We start from the raw sequence: 13,504 nt of genomic DNA, 5'->3' as shown, positions 1-13,504 counted from the left end.
CAATGGGGTTGTTCTCATGGGCCATAAGGCCCATGTTTCCCTGGCCTTGCATTGTCCAGTTCAGATGACACAGGCCAAAACTCCAGGGCCAGGATTGGGTCCGATCTTGTCAGACGAGATGCAGATCTGGTGGCTCCAACATTGTCTAACCCAGGACAAACAAGTGTTACCTGGGGCAATTTGACCCCTGGTTTGCTAAACTCCAGCTGCTTAGATGGCCTGCCATGCTCCTTACGTTGCCATGCCATCATTTGTATTCAGAAGCCGTTCATCACCATGTCAGATGTGGAAACGGGGCACCTGGTCATGCAAGTGCAGCCAGGTGCTCCGTTTCTGCATCAGATGCAGTGACATGGGACATCTCAGTATGAGTGATGGCACAGCAAGGTAAGGAGAGTGTGCTAGCAGCTTGTCTCAAGTCGGTGCAGAGACTGGTAAGTAAACACCCACCCATCCCCACTGTGACTCGTCGACTGACACAGGTGAGGACCAGGGCCAAAACTGAAATGGCTCAGCCTGTGCTTTCTTGGCCTGTTTCCTCTATCCCAAACTCATTCTTATTTGTGACTGTCATGAGAGGTTCAAGCATCTGTAACTTGCATTTACTACTACTAAAAAAAATAGTAATCAATGATTATTTCCTTGTTATATCTTTCTCCCTCTTCAGCTTTATTCATAACTAAGCAATATCAGGACTGGACAACTGCTGAAGTTCATTTGCCTGGGAGGGCGGCGCCACAATAAGACATGAGCCATATGTGGAGGAAAGGCTTTATTCACGCAAAACCAGCAGCCAAAAGGTAGGGTTGGCCAAAAGCATGAGGTCTGGATCATCGTACAACCCGCTGTTGTAAGATACTGGCCAGTCATATATCAGCAAGATATTGGGATGAGCTAGGGGCTGATGGAACGCCCTCTCATATCCATGCAACCTAGTGATTGCATTCAAATTAAATCCCCTAGTCACCGGGAAGCGGTGTCACGTTATGGCCCCGCAATGGCCACAACGCATGTCCTCATCGCTCCCATGTCCCATAGGGACTCCCGATACAGTGCTAGGCAACCATATAGACCATGACCACCAGATCCTGACCCTCTGCTGCCGCCCCAAAGTTGTGACAAACACCAACACCCTGGCGGAGGGCGGGTGGGAGAGCCAAGCAGCAAATGGCACCGTGCACTGGGCAACTGGGCCTAAATAGGCCATGCCCAGGGGGTTGCTGGGAAGGGAGTCGCCCCGCCCCCAGAGCAGCCAAACCAATCGGTCGCCCTGGAGGACCAAGGCAACCATAGAGAGGGACTATCTGCCCCCTAGAGCGGCCTTTCAGAGGCGGAAGTACCTCCCTTTCCCTCCCCAGCAACCAATCGCCAGCAAGCACGCCCCAGCAAAGCATGCTGGGGCACTCCACCGAGCCTGCGTCGCCGCTCCGGCGGCAACACGGCCTGCCCGCTCAGTCGGGCGGCCGTCTTCTATCATTTATACACTCATCCCTCCATATTTGCGGATTTAATATTTGTGGATTTGATTATTCAAGGATTTAATATGTTCTCTCTAGGAATACAGTAAAACTCTATGGCCAACTTTAACTAAAAGTTGCACTAAAAGACCTAGAGATTCCTAGAGGGAATACTCAACTAGGCATTTATAGCTCCTCCAGTGCAGTTCTATGGCCAGTGCAGTTCTATGGCCAGTGTGGATGTTGACCACAGAGTTGCACTGGAGGACCTAGAGATTCCTAGAGAGGTGTCCTCTAAGGTAAAAACATGATGTTTTGTTATTTGTGGTTATTCCATATCCACGGGGGTCTTGTGCCCCTAACCGTAGCGAATATGGAGGGACAAGTATCTCTAGCTCCTAAAGCTGACAGAAAACAACAGTCTTGGTTTAAACAGTTAATTATGGGGCCAAACAGATGTCCTGAAAAAGTCAGCTTCCAGGCAGCTTGAGGCATGGCATTTTGACACCACGTGTCCCCAAGACACCCAGATGGTGCCCCATCATTCAGATGGAGGCAGCTTCAAACCACTCTGGGGATGTGGCCTTTTGACGCTGCATGCCCCTAGAGCGGCTTGAAGCTGTCCTGGTGTTGCTTAGGGGCTGCCTACAGTGGCTCTTTACTGGCCCAAATAGGAGTGGATCCAGATTGGGGTCATGGAGTGTGCTCCAGGATGAGCAGCTCCAGGGCTGCCACAACCCACCCTTTTGGGGCAGTCTGTTTTGCCTCTATGTTGAAGAAGAAGAGCCCTCCCTCCAGTCTATCTGCCTTGGTCCAGGCCTCAGAGGGAGAGAAGAATGCTGGACCTGATCCCCTCTCCCCCCTCACCATTCCCTTCTCCTTTTGTGTCGTATCTTTTAGATTGTAAGCCTGAGGGCAGGGAACCGTCTATTATCCCCTCTGTTGTAAGCTGCCCGGATTCCCAGTGATTGGGTGGCATATAAATAAATCCTATTATTATTACTATTATTATTATGATGTTGGCTTACCTATACACAGGACTCATAATCACATATGCTGAAAAATACTTAGGTCTAAATCCAACTGCTACTCCTAACTACAAAATATCCCTTGAATCAATGGGATTAACATAAATGTTGATTAAGCATCCAGCAATTGATTCATTCAATGGGTTTACTCTAGTTGGAAGTAGGAATTGGATCTGGGCCTTCACTGAGTCATCCTAAAACTGAGATTACAACCATGAATTTCAAAAGCTGGCTGACCCATGAATCCTATGTGTCAGGATAAATTGCTGTTAAGACACATTGACACAGCCCTATAAATATTTCCCTAAGACTCTTGGAAAAATAGGGTGACATACACATATGATAATTATTTGACTGGTAACAAATCTAAAAACATATCTTTCCTCACCTATATATCTATATACTATGCATACCTTTATTTTAGATAAGTAAATATATCTCTTAACGGTGCAGAAAACCAGATTTGCTTTACCAAACCAGAAAATCTCACCGTAATTCACTCCGAATTTAAAGTATGTTCATTTAATTGTTCATGCAGTGTTAACTTGTTAGATAGCCTCAATTACAATTTCAGCTCTCTGAGCCATCAAATGTTCTACATTGCTAGCAAGATTACTGTTGTGAATAAGATGTGCTAATTATAATGAGAAAAGGAAAATCTGAAAAGGTGAAAGACTGGGAAGCTGGTGTTTTTTTCCTTTTATGTAATCTACAATTCACCAATGTTAATAATAAATAATAAATAATAATAAAAGTTTTATTTTTATACCGCCCTTCTTCAATCAGGGCGGTGTACAACAAAGTTAACAATACAATACACTAAGCATCCAAACAGTACAATATATTAAAAAACCCTATCACAACAAAATCTAACATATTAAAAGTATTTCAACCTCGTGCCGGTCTGATACTGGCAGAGGGAAGGGGGGGGGGGGGGAAGAGAGTACATATTCAGGAGGAAGTATTCAGGGGAAGGCTTGTTTGAATAAATAAGTTTTCAACCCCTTCTTAAATTGGGGTAGGGAGGTGGCTGTGCGGAGTTCCATTGGCAGCGAGTTCCAGAGGCTGGGGGCCGAGATCGTAAAGGCCCTCCTAGAAGTAGAAGCTAATCTGGCCTCCGGAACTCTTAGAAGTTGCTGCCCCGATGATCTGAGGGTGCGGGGCAGATTATAAGGGGAGAGGCGGTCCATCAGATACCCTGGGCCCAAGCCATTTAGGGCTTTATAGGTAACAGCCAACACCTTGTATTGCGCCCGGAAGCGAATAGGCAGCCAGTGCAGGTCTTTAAGCACTGGGGTTATATGACTGGCCCTAGATGTATTAGTGACCAGTCGAGCTGCCATATTCTGCACTAATTGCAGCTTCCGGGTATGATACAAGGGTTGCCCCATGTAGAGCACATTGCAGAAATCCAAGCGAGAGGTTACCAGAGCATGTACAACAGTTTCAAGGTCCTTCTGGCCCAGGCAGGGACGCAGCTGGCGTATCCGCCAAAGTTGATAACAGGTGCTCCTGACTGTCGCATCCACCTGAGATGTGAGGTGGAGCGACAAGTCAAGGAGCACCCCCAGACTGCGTACCGAGTCCTTCACGGGGAGCGTGACCCCGTTCAGGACGGGTGGAATTACCGCCGTCCCTGGACCAGGAGAGCCTATCACAAGTACTTCCGTTTTCTCTGGATTCAGGCTGAGTCTGTTTTCCCTCATCCAGCCCATTACCGACTCCAAGCAGGCCACAAGAGGAGAGATGCCATCCCCGGTCACTGCATCAGTCGGAGGCATAGAGAAGACTATTTGGATGTCATCAGCGTACTGATAACCCCGCGCCCCATGTCTCCGGATGATCTCTCCCAGCGGTTTCATGTAAATGTTAAATAGCATGGGGGACAGAATGGCTCCTTGAGGGACCCCAGATGTAAGGGCTCTCTTATCGGAGCACACGTCCCCCAGCTGCACCATCTGGAACCTCCCAGAGAGGTAGGACCGGAACCACTGAAGCACAGTGCCCCCGATTCCCACCTCTACCAGGCGCTCCAGAAGGATACCATGGTCTATGGTATCGAAAGCCGCTGAGATGTCCAAGAGCACTAACAGGGACATGCTTCCCCTGTCCATGCCCAGACGGAGATCATCGACCAAGGCGACGATGGCAGTCTCAACCCCGTAGCCCGCCCGAAAGCCGGTTTGAAATGGGTCTAGATAATCCGTTTCATCCAGGATCGATTGAAGCTGGAGAGCAACCGCCTTCTCGATCACCTTCCCCAAAAATGGCAATAGCGAAACTGGCCGATAATTGTTATGCAACAGGGGGTCAAGGGAGGGCTTTTTTAACAAAGGTTTTACTATGGCCAATTTCAATTTAGATGGAAATTGCCCATCCCTCAAAGATGTATTAATAATCCGGTGTAACAGTGAGGTCACAACCAGCCCCCCCTGTGCCGCTAGCCATGAGGGACAGGGATCGAGAGAGCAAGTCGTCTTCCTAACACTTCGAACGATCCTGTCCACATCCTCGGTACTAACCGACTCAAACTGATCCAGTATAACTGAGTCCACGGAAGCTCTGGATACCTCTGCTCTATGTTCTGCTCTAATGCTGGCTTCAAGACCTTCGCTTATCCGAGAGGTTTTATCCGCGAAGAAGTTGTTAAATTGGTCACAACAGGCCTTGGAAGGTTCAAGGATCTGGTTCGGGGCAGGAGGGAGCTGAGTTAGCTCCCTGACTACCCTGAACAACTCTGCCGGACGCGACTCTGCGGACGCGATACGAGCACCATAGAACGAATTCTTAGCTGCCCGTATCGGCTCTCCATAGTCCTCCAAAAGGCGGTCTAGGAGAGCCTTGTCGGCTAAGCGTAGGTGTTTCCGCCAGTGATGCTCTAGCCGTCGCAGAACCCGCTTCTGCACCCGGAGGTATTCCGTATACCAGGGCTTACATTTGGAAGCAGGCCTGAGAGGGCGCTTGGGAGCGATGCTGTGTATAGCCCTGGAGAGACCGGTATCCCAGGTACCAGTCAGGGCATCAACAGAGTCGCCGTCATTTCCAACCATATACCCCTCTAGGGCTTCTTGGAACCTTTTGGGTTCCATCAGCCTTCGAGGGTGGACCATTCGAATAGGTCTGCCACCCCCGGGAGGGGTCTGGGTAGAAGCCTTGATCTTTGCCTCCACCAGGAAATGATCCGTCCATGACAAGGGGGAAATATTAGATATTTCCACCCACGGATTTTCCATGTCCGTACAAAAAACCAAATCGAGTGTATTACCCGCATGTTGACCTGAAACAGCTTACTAAGGCATAAAATCCTCACAGTGCAATACAAATCTACAAAAAGACATATTTTTGTTAACGTTCTTGGGAAATCTCATTTTCACATCATATGCAACTTTGTGGAAAATCTTCAGTTCCACAGATATGTCAGATCAGAGATCTGGGTGTATTTATGAAAGCAACATCTTAAAATATATTGGCATACAAAATAAGGGGAAAATGGCAATACCTACCCCCTGTTCATCGAGTTTAAGCAGCTGTTCAGAAACTTTGGGTGAGCTGGAAGCTTGCCTTAGGCACTGGATGCTCAATTCTGGTATTACATATTCCAGTACTTCTTTAAGAGGTAAACCCCTTGCTGTGCCATGTCTAGAAGTGGATGGAATGGCATCTTCTAATATGGCTCCTCTCAGTGTTGTAAGCTAAAGTGAGAGTAGTAGTTTTAACTTTAGTCTTCAGTAAGTAACAAGGAAACTCACTCGCACTCAGTTTATTGAGATGTTTGGTAAAAGTTTAAAACAAACCTCAAAATTAAACTAAATACAAGCACATTTAAAAATAATTAAATAAAATCAGTTATAACCACATTGTTCCTTCCCAGAAAAAAAAAATTAAATCAGGGGCAGGAAACCTGTGACATTACAGATGCTATTACATCTCCAACTCACTTCTGCCCCAGCAAGCTTGGCCAATGACAAGAGATGTTGGGAACAGTCATACATCAACATCTGGATGACCACTATTTCCCCATCCCTATGTCTTACATAAACTGTACAAATGATATCAGCAAACTTCTGGGATATGTGGATAAGGGGGCATCCACACTAACGGTATGAAACCAGTGTGAAACCTTGGCATTCACACTGGTCCCAAATGTACTCGGTGCACTTTGCGAGGGGGGGTACAAAAAGACCACTTAACCCAGTGCAAATGAACCCAAGGAATTTTTCCAAGTTGTCACAAAAGATCTGCACTGTCTCACATTATCGCCAGTAAGCATACCGCATTTCAAATACATTCAGATGGCAGTGTGAGTACTGTTTTGAACACATTTGCATGGTCGAGTCACAAAATCACTGCCCCTTCCACAGTGGAACAGCCACCAAAGAGAAAAAAGAGGGAAAGTGGGAGGAAAAGTTCCAGTGCTGCAACAAACTACATTTCCCAGAATTCAACAGCCTGGAGAATATGGGGACTAAGAGGTGGGTGGGCTAATGACCCCCTGGAGTGTCAGGAGGAGGATCCTCTGCCTGGCTGAGAGGCACCAGTGGGTGTGAGGACAAAGCAAAGTTAACTCAGGGTCACGAGATGTACTCACCCCAAAGGAGGACAAGGCAGCCTGAAATGTAGGACATTCAAGAAAAGTGTAGGACATGTCCAAAGAAAAGCTAAGTACACTCCTCTAAATGTATACATTTCTGTTTCTTAGTGGTGTTCAAAATGGAGGACATTTTGGAATTCCTCCTGCATGGAAGAAGAAAATGGAGGACACATCCTGGAAAAGGAGGACTGAAGGCCAGGTTCCAGAGGAAGGAACTGGCAAAACTACCTCTGACTTTCCCTTTCCTAAGAGAACCCTCTTGAAATATAGGAAGTTGCCAGAAGCTGGCAGGTGACTTGAAGGGACATGCACACGTGCACACTCTCTCTCATATGTGTGTGTGCGTAGATCTATCACGTAAGTGTGTGCCTGTGTGTGTGTATGTGTGTGTGCCTGTGCCCCTTCCAGTTGCCTGCCGGCTTCTGGCAACCTCCTACATTTCAAGAGGTTCTCTTAGTCAAGGAAGACTAAGAGGTGGTTTTGCTGGTTCCTTCCTCTGAAATCCTGCCTTCAGTACCTGGCATTCATTGGAAAATTACAATTCTCCCTCACGTGGCAGGAGAAGGAAGACCCTCTGGCTGTCTGAGGAGTGCTGGTGAGTAGGGCAAGGGAGCAACCAAACTCGGAGAGATGTGGTTTGCAAAAGATGTGGTTCCATAGTGTGAATAGCAAACCTGGAATGTGTGAGTGAGGTGATTTGCATCACCCAGTAAAAAAAAAAAAAATGAGTGTGAATGCCCCCTATGAATTAGTAAGATTTCATAATAATACATTTTATGAATACTTTTCATAAAGATAGGATTCCCTTGGCCAATTAATAAGTGCAGAAAAAAATGAAAAAATAACTTCAATTGTTGTTTATACTAGATAACCAGATTTAAAATATGCAAGGATCTATCTAAAATTGTATGAGGCTTGATTCTCATTGCTTCTGTTATTTCATATGCCATTATTTTTAACCATGAACACAATGCTCAGTTTTGTGTCAGCAATAAAATACCCTGTTGTGTTTTAAGCAATCTGTATGCATACAAGTTAAACAGCCTGAAATTCCAAGATCACAAGTAAATTAATAATGATTTACAGTGTTTTTAAAGCACTACTCTTGTCTCAATTCTCCAATTTTTTTTTCAAAGCACTCTTCCCCCAAAACTCTGTTCCCAAGCCAGCTTAGAATTCTGTAATCCTCTTCTGTCAAGCATCTGTAGTCATACTTATGCTGCCCATTTGCTGCCTCTGTACTTTCAGGCTCACCATCTGTTTGTCTTTGAAAAGTATAACCAACTCACCAAGGTCCATTCTATAGTAGCTTATAACTAAGAGGGAAATGAACTGCCAGATACTGTATGTTTTGATTCTTTGAGTGCCACCCCATTCTATCTACAAGTCACAAAATCACTGGTATAGAAAACAAAATTAAGATTGCAATCTTTCACACATCTACATAGGAATCAGTCCCACTGAATTTACTGGGACTTGGAAGTAAACATATGTAGGTTTTTGTCTTAAGTGCTGCTCTCAGCCTACAAAAATTTTAAGAGGAGCTGGAGAACCTGAAAAGAATATACTCAATGAAACAAAATGGAAATCTGTTACAAAACTGAGAAGCCACTGAAAACAAATGGTACAGAAAGGTATGGGATCTCTAGGTTAAAAAGAAGAAACTAATACAATACAGACATGACAATAAGAAACAGAACGGACATTCTAATCTCACAGGTGAGCTGGATTCTAGAATTAGCCACTGCTCCTCCGGGTACAGAATCATTTTAAGGGGGAAAAAAGTCAGGGTTATATTACATAAAATGGGGGAGGGGGTTAAGTCCAATTGGGGGTTCTGAAGGAGTTGGAATTTGTTGGCAAGATACACGTTTGACATTTCCTTATGCTCTGCTTTCTCTCAAAACAGAATGACTGTTAGAGTTAAAGAATTTAAAAACTAGCTAACAAAGAGATTATTTAAAAAACCTTAAGGGATCTGTCCAAATTGTTCAACTGCAGGTGTGTGTGGCTGTGATTTCCGTGACTCATAGTGGCTAGAGAAAGTGTCACTGATGTAATGAGTTACCTTTCTGTACTTGTGTTCCTGAGAACAGGTTTGGACTGCTCAAATAACATACAAATTATTGTATGAGTTTGACCTCTACTTTATCCCACAGATTAGCCTCATTAAGGCCTAAATCTGTAATAGATGCAAATCCAGCACTATTATCTCAGAATATTGTTAAAATGAAGGGGAATATACTTAAAATCATTAAAGTGTGTTTTGCTTAGCAATTGTATATAAAGGACCTCCATGTCGTTTATCTTGATTGTGCATACTGGGCAAGGGAGGAAAGTGGGTGACTTTTAATCCTATCCTTTTTTACCTGACAATGCCTCCTCATTCTGGGGTTCTAGGCGCACAGGGGTGGGTGGGCATGTGTCCAGGTATTCAGATTACCTATAAAATGGTCAGGAAAAGGGTGACTGCTAGATCATTGGTCCTGGCATCTAGACTAGTTCCTTCTCCAGGCAGCTGCATACATGTGGGTCAGGGATGTCCACATGCAAAAATAGAAATCCAATGAGGAATAAAAATAACTTGGTGAATTTATTATTTCTGTTCCATCATCCTAATTCTGGAACAGTACAGAAGCCCTACCTCACTTGTTCTGAACACTACACGATAGTTGAATTGTGAACCTTCTTTTTCCTTTGCATCTTCAAACTTCTCCCTCCGGATGCTGACTGCTACTGGTCCTAAATTTTCATCTATTCCAAAGTAGTTTTGGTGCTCTGTAGTACATAAATAGAAGACAATAATGAAATATTAGACTGATAGATGCTTCGTTCTTCTTCACATGAATGTCACTGGTTGAGATTAGACATTCCCTTCTTCCCACTGGCCATATTCTTTCATTGTGCCTGATGAGCAGGCAAACAATCACAACAAAAATATGAGTCTATTCAAGTGTCAGGACATCTGTTCAACCAAGATGGTTGTTTAGTTGATAACAGACAACAAATTTAACTACCAATATAGCCTGAAAAACCCACAAAAACCTATAGATGCCGGCCATGAAAGCCTTCGACTTCACATAGGACATTTCAGTTTAATAAAGCCAAGATAGGTCGACTTCAGACTTCCAAAATGTAATGTTTAACTAGAACCACTGGCTCCTCCAACAGAGGCCTAGTTCATAATACACTTAAAATTAAGGAATTATTGGCCCATGAATTTGGCTTTGAATACCAGAAATGAATGGAGTAACCAGTCTTTAAAAGAAAAGTCCATTTCTGGTTATTCCAGGATTTCTTTATTTCACCACTATAATTTGGGACAATAAGGGAAACATTTTATTATTCTAGTTGTTAAATAACTGAGTGTCAAAAATCTTTTCCAATCTTTTGCAAATTATCTAAAGATCTACCATCAGACCCTACACTTCCTTCTGACTTCCTATGCAATCAAAGAACATGCAACTATTCCTAGACTAGTCACATTTATCTATATGCTGGCATATCTGAATATGCGACAATTTCTATCAAGAAAATATGTACTGATTTACACTGTTTTTATCTCAGAACATTAAAATCCAAACGTTTACCTAACCAGAACAACTGATTAAGAATCTCTAAATTTGGAGGGGGGGGGGAATATGGAACACATCTTTCTTATTTAACTATACTCCAGCAATTAAATTTTCTATAACCTTTGCAATAAGGAGCCATGTCATTTTAACAATTATAGAAATAAGACTGATTTCTTTGTCATTCTACTTATATGTTCACTTAATGTGGGAGGAGGACAAGGGAAAAGCCTACCTCTCTTCTTTTCCCCAAAAGAACATCTTCTCTAAGCCCTTTTCAAGATCCTGCCCAGGATTTTTTTCCCTGAATTCCCCCCTCCTCCACACACATCTGTTTTAGGAAGATCAGAGATCTTCTAAAGACTTATAAGTTGTGGCATAAGTGCAACTCCACCGGATGAGAAGTGAGGATGCCAACAGAATGACAGACCACCAGTGGTTGTCCTGTAAATTTGTGGAAAATACCATCAGTGTATATGTCTTAGCAGACATGTTCAACTGATGAAAAGGACCACATATATTGGGTTGGGTGTGGACCCACAAGATCCAAAATCTTTTATTCCCCTAACATATTAAATAACTGTTCTGATAGTACACCTGATGTACTACTTCAGGGAACTGGAGGGAAAAAAGAGGAGGCATGCTGACCAAGGTGAAACAGTAAGCATAGCATGTCGCAATTAATTCATCAAAGAATCTCTTCTTCCCACCCCAGTATGGTAGAATTGCTCTAGCCACTGTTTTGTTTCATGCTACTCATTTTGCCAGTTTATTTTAATTATGTTTTATTGTGAACTAAGGTGCAAGACACATGCAGAAATAATCCAGTTTGAGACCAATTTAACTGCCCTGGCTCAATGCAACAGAATTCTGGGAACTGTAGTTTTGTGAGCCTTCTCTGTCAGAGAGCTGTGATGCCACAATACACTACAATTCCCAATATTTCCAACACTGAGCCAGTGTAGTTAAAGTAGTCTCAATCTGGATTAATTCTGCAGTGTGTTTTGGACCTAACTCTAATTGTTAAGTTCCAACTGGAATACAATCAACAAATCAGCAGGAACTTGTTAAGTCAATATTTGTGTAAGCCATTGATTTAATGATTCTACTCACATTATGAACAAAACCAGAAGTTATGCTTATGCATTTTGGGTTGAAACTTTATAACTTGCTATTAGACCCTGTCTGAAGGATTGAGTAAAAAAAAAAAAACCTTACATAAATTGTGGAAACACTGATTCCTTTGCTACCTGCACATTTGTCAAATCCTTTCTTCTTTCTTCAGTCCTAAATTTATATCACTATCAATTACTTTGTTTTCCTCTTTCAGAGTTCAAACATTCCACAAGATTAGTTCTCAGTTAAATTCAGCATATTCTGACTGGAATCCTGTTGGCAACTTATGCAGGTGTGTGTGTGTACTCTAACTCAGTCCTGTTTGCAATAGGTCTGTTTAACTATGCAATAGCACTGATACAGCAGCCAAGAGGGCAATTGCAAGTTTGCTTTAATATATAGTTGAAAAGCAATCATCCACAGCTGCGGGCTGTGAGATGTCCAGACTATGCACTCCATGGTGACAGCACTAACGCGCACACATAGGCATGCATACACACTAGAGACAAAATAAATCCATGCAGAGTCCACAGATTGCACCCATTTCTACAGATCCCAGCCAGGGAGTTAAATCATGCAGAACCATATTAAAAACACACAGGAACAAATTTTCATCAAGGCATCACCTAAAGGGATTTCCTCTTTGATCTTAATTTTGAAAAATGTTGAAAATCTCAAATGGATAGTGGGAGAAGCCTGAAGTAATTCTTAGTCAAGAAGGGTTTACAATTTTCCACAGGAATATGATTAATTCTATAGCTTTTTGTCATTTCAGACAGTCTTCTCCCCAACTTTATCTTAAGAGTCAGAATATAATGGGAGATTTCTTCCCTTTATTTCCCACTTGCTTTTGCTATCTATACTGATATTTTTTCTGTTTGTGCTTATTGTCCTCTTCTGTTCCTGCTTCCTCTCTGTGAGATATCTTTTGAATTTGTTGACCTATTCAACTTTTCGACCACCCTATTAATCTACATGATCCTCTCTTTTTTATTCAAAGATATAGCTGTGTTAATCTGTAGAATCAGTAGGTAGAGAGATCTTGTAGCACCTTTGAAACTAACTGAAGGCAAGAAACTGGCAGCATAAGCTTTCAGACTTCAGTCTATTTCCGAAGTCTACAAAAGCTCACAATACCAATTTCTTTCCTTCAGTTAGTCTCAAAGGTGCTACAAGATCTCTCTAATCTTTTTATGTATCTGAGAAGTAGTCTCAAGTCTACAAAAGCTCATGCTATCTATTTCTGTCTTCCAGTTAGTCTTCAAAGGTGCTGCAAGGTCCCTTTGCAAACTCTTTTTTTATTTTAGGCATTGTGATTCCTTCCCATATGTATCTTAAGCTTTTCTTTTCCAATTCATTTCTTGGTTTCAAATTTAACAAAATGGTTATCTGTTCTTTCTTTTTGTCCTCTTTACCAACATTCTGAAGCTATTGCTATGTCTCTGTTCTCCAGACTTTGCATTATAAGAGAAAAGGGCTTTGTTAGTACAGGTGTCCTGGCTATAGAATACTTCCCTACAGAGGCTCATTTGGCAATGGTACCAATGCTCCAATCTTTTTGCTAAGAAACAAAAACATTCCTGTATGACATTACATTTTAACTTGGAATTTTAGACATTTTAAGGATTTTTATCCATTGTATTACTGTCATTATACACAATGGGTTAGATGCTGCCCCCAAAAATCAAAACAGGATAAGGGCTTGTTTATAACTATTTTAAAAACAAAACTTAGGCCCAG

The 13,504-nt window shown here is 42.9% G+C and overlaps 1 protein-coding gene across 11 annotated transcripts in view; it reads right to left on the bottom strand.

Moving 5' to 3' along the window:
• Positions 1-13,504, bottom strand: part of SIPA1L2 (signal induced proliferation associated 1 like 2) — a 119,793-nt gene that overhangs the window by 66,691 nt on the left and 39,598 nt on the right. For all 11 annotated transcript variants that reach the window (XM_089529913.1, XM_089529915.1, XM_089529916.1 and 8 more), the window contains exons 3-4: positions 9,721-9,854; positions 5,989-6,177 (exon numbers count right to left, since the gene is read on the bottom strand). In XM_089529913.1, coding sequence (XP_089386039.1) covers positions 5,989-6,177; positions 9,721-9,854 — 323 coding nt within the window. The remainder of the gene's footprint in view (positions 1-5,988; positions 6,178-9,720; positions 9,855-13,504) is intronic.

The sequence above is a fragment of the Sceloporus occidentalis genome, unplaced genomic scaffold, assembly GCF_023333645.1.
Source record: "Sceloporus occidentalis isolate IW3139 unplaced genomic scaffold, rSceOcc1.0.p SCAF_6, whole genome shotgun sequence".
In the NCBI taxonomy this organism is placed as follows: Eukaryota; Metazoa; Chordata; class Lepidosauria; order Squamata; family Phrynosomatidae; genus Sceloporus; species Sceloporus occidentalis.
The sequence above is the reverse complement of the archived record's forward strand: the minus strand, read 5'-3'. Positions and strand labels throughout refer to the sequence as shown.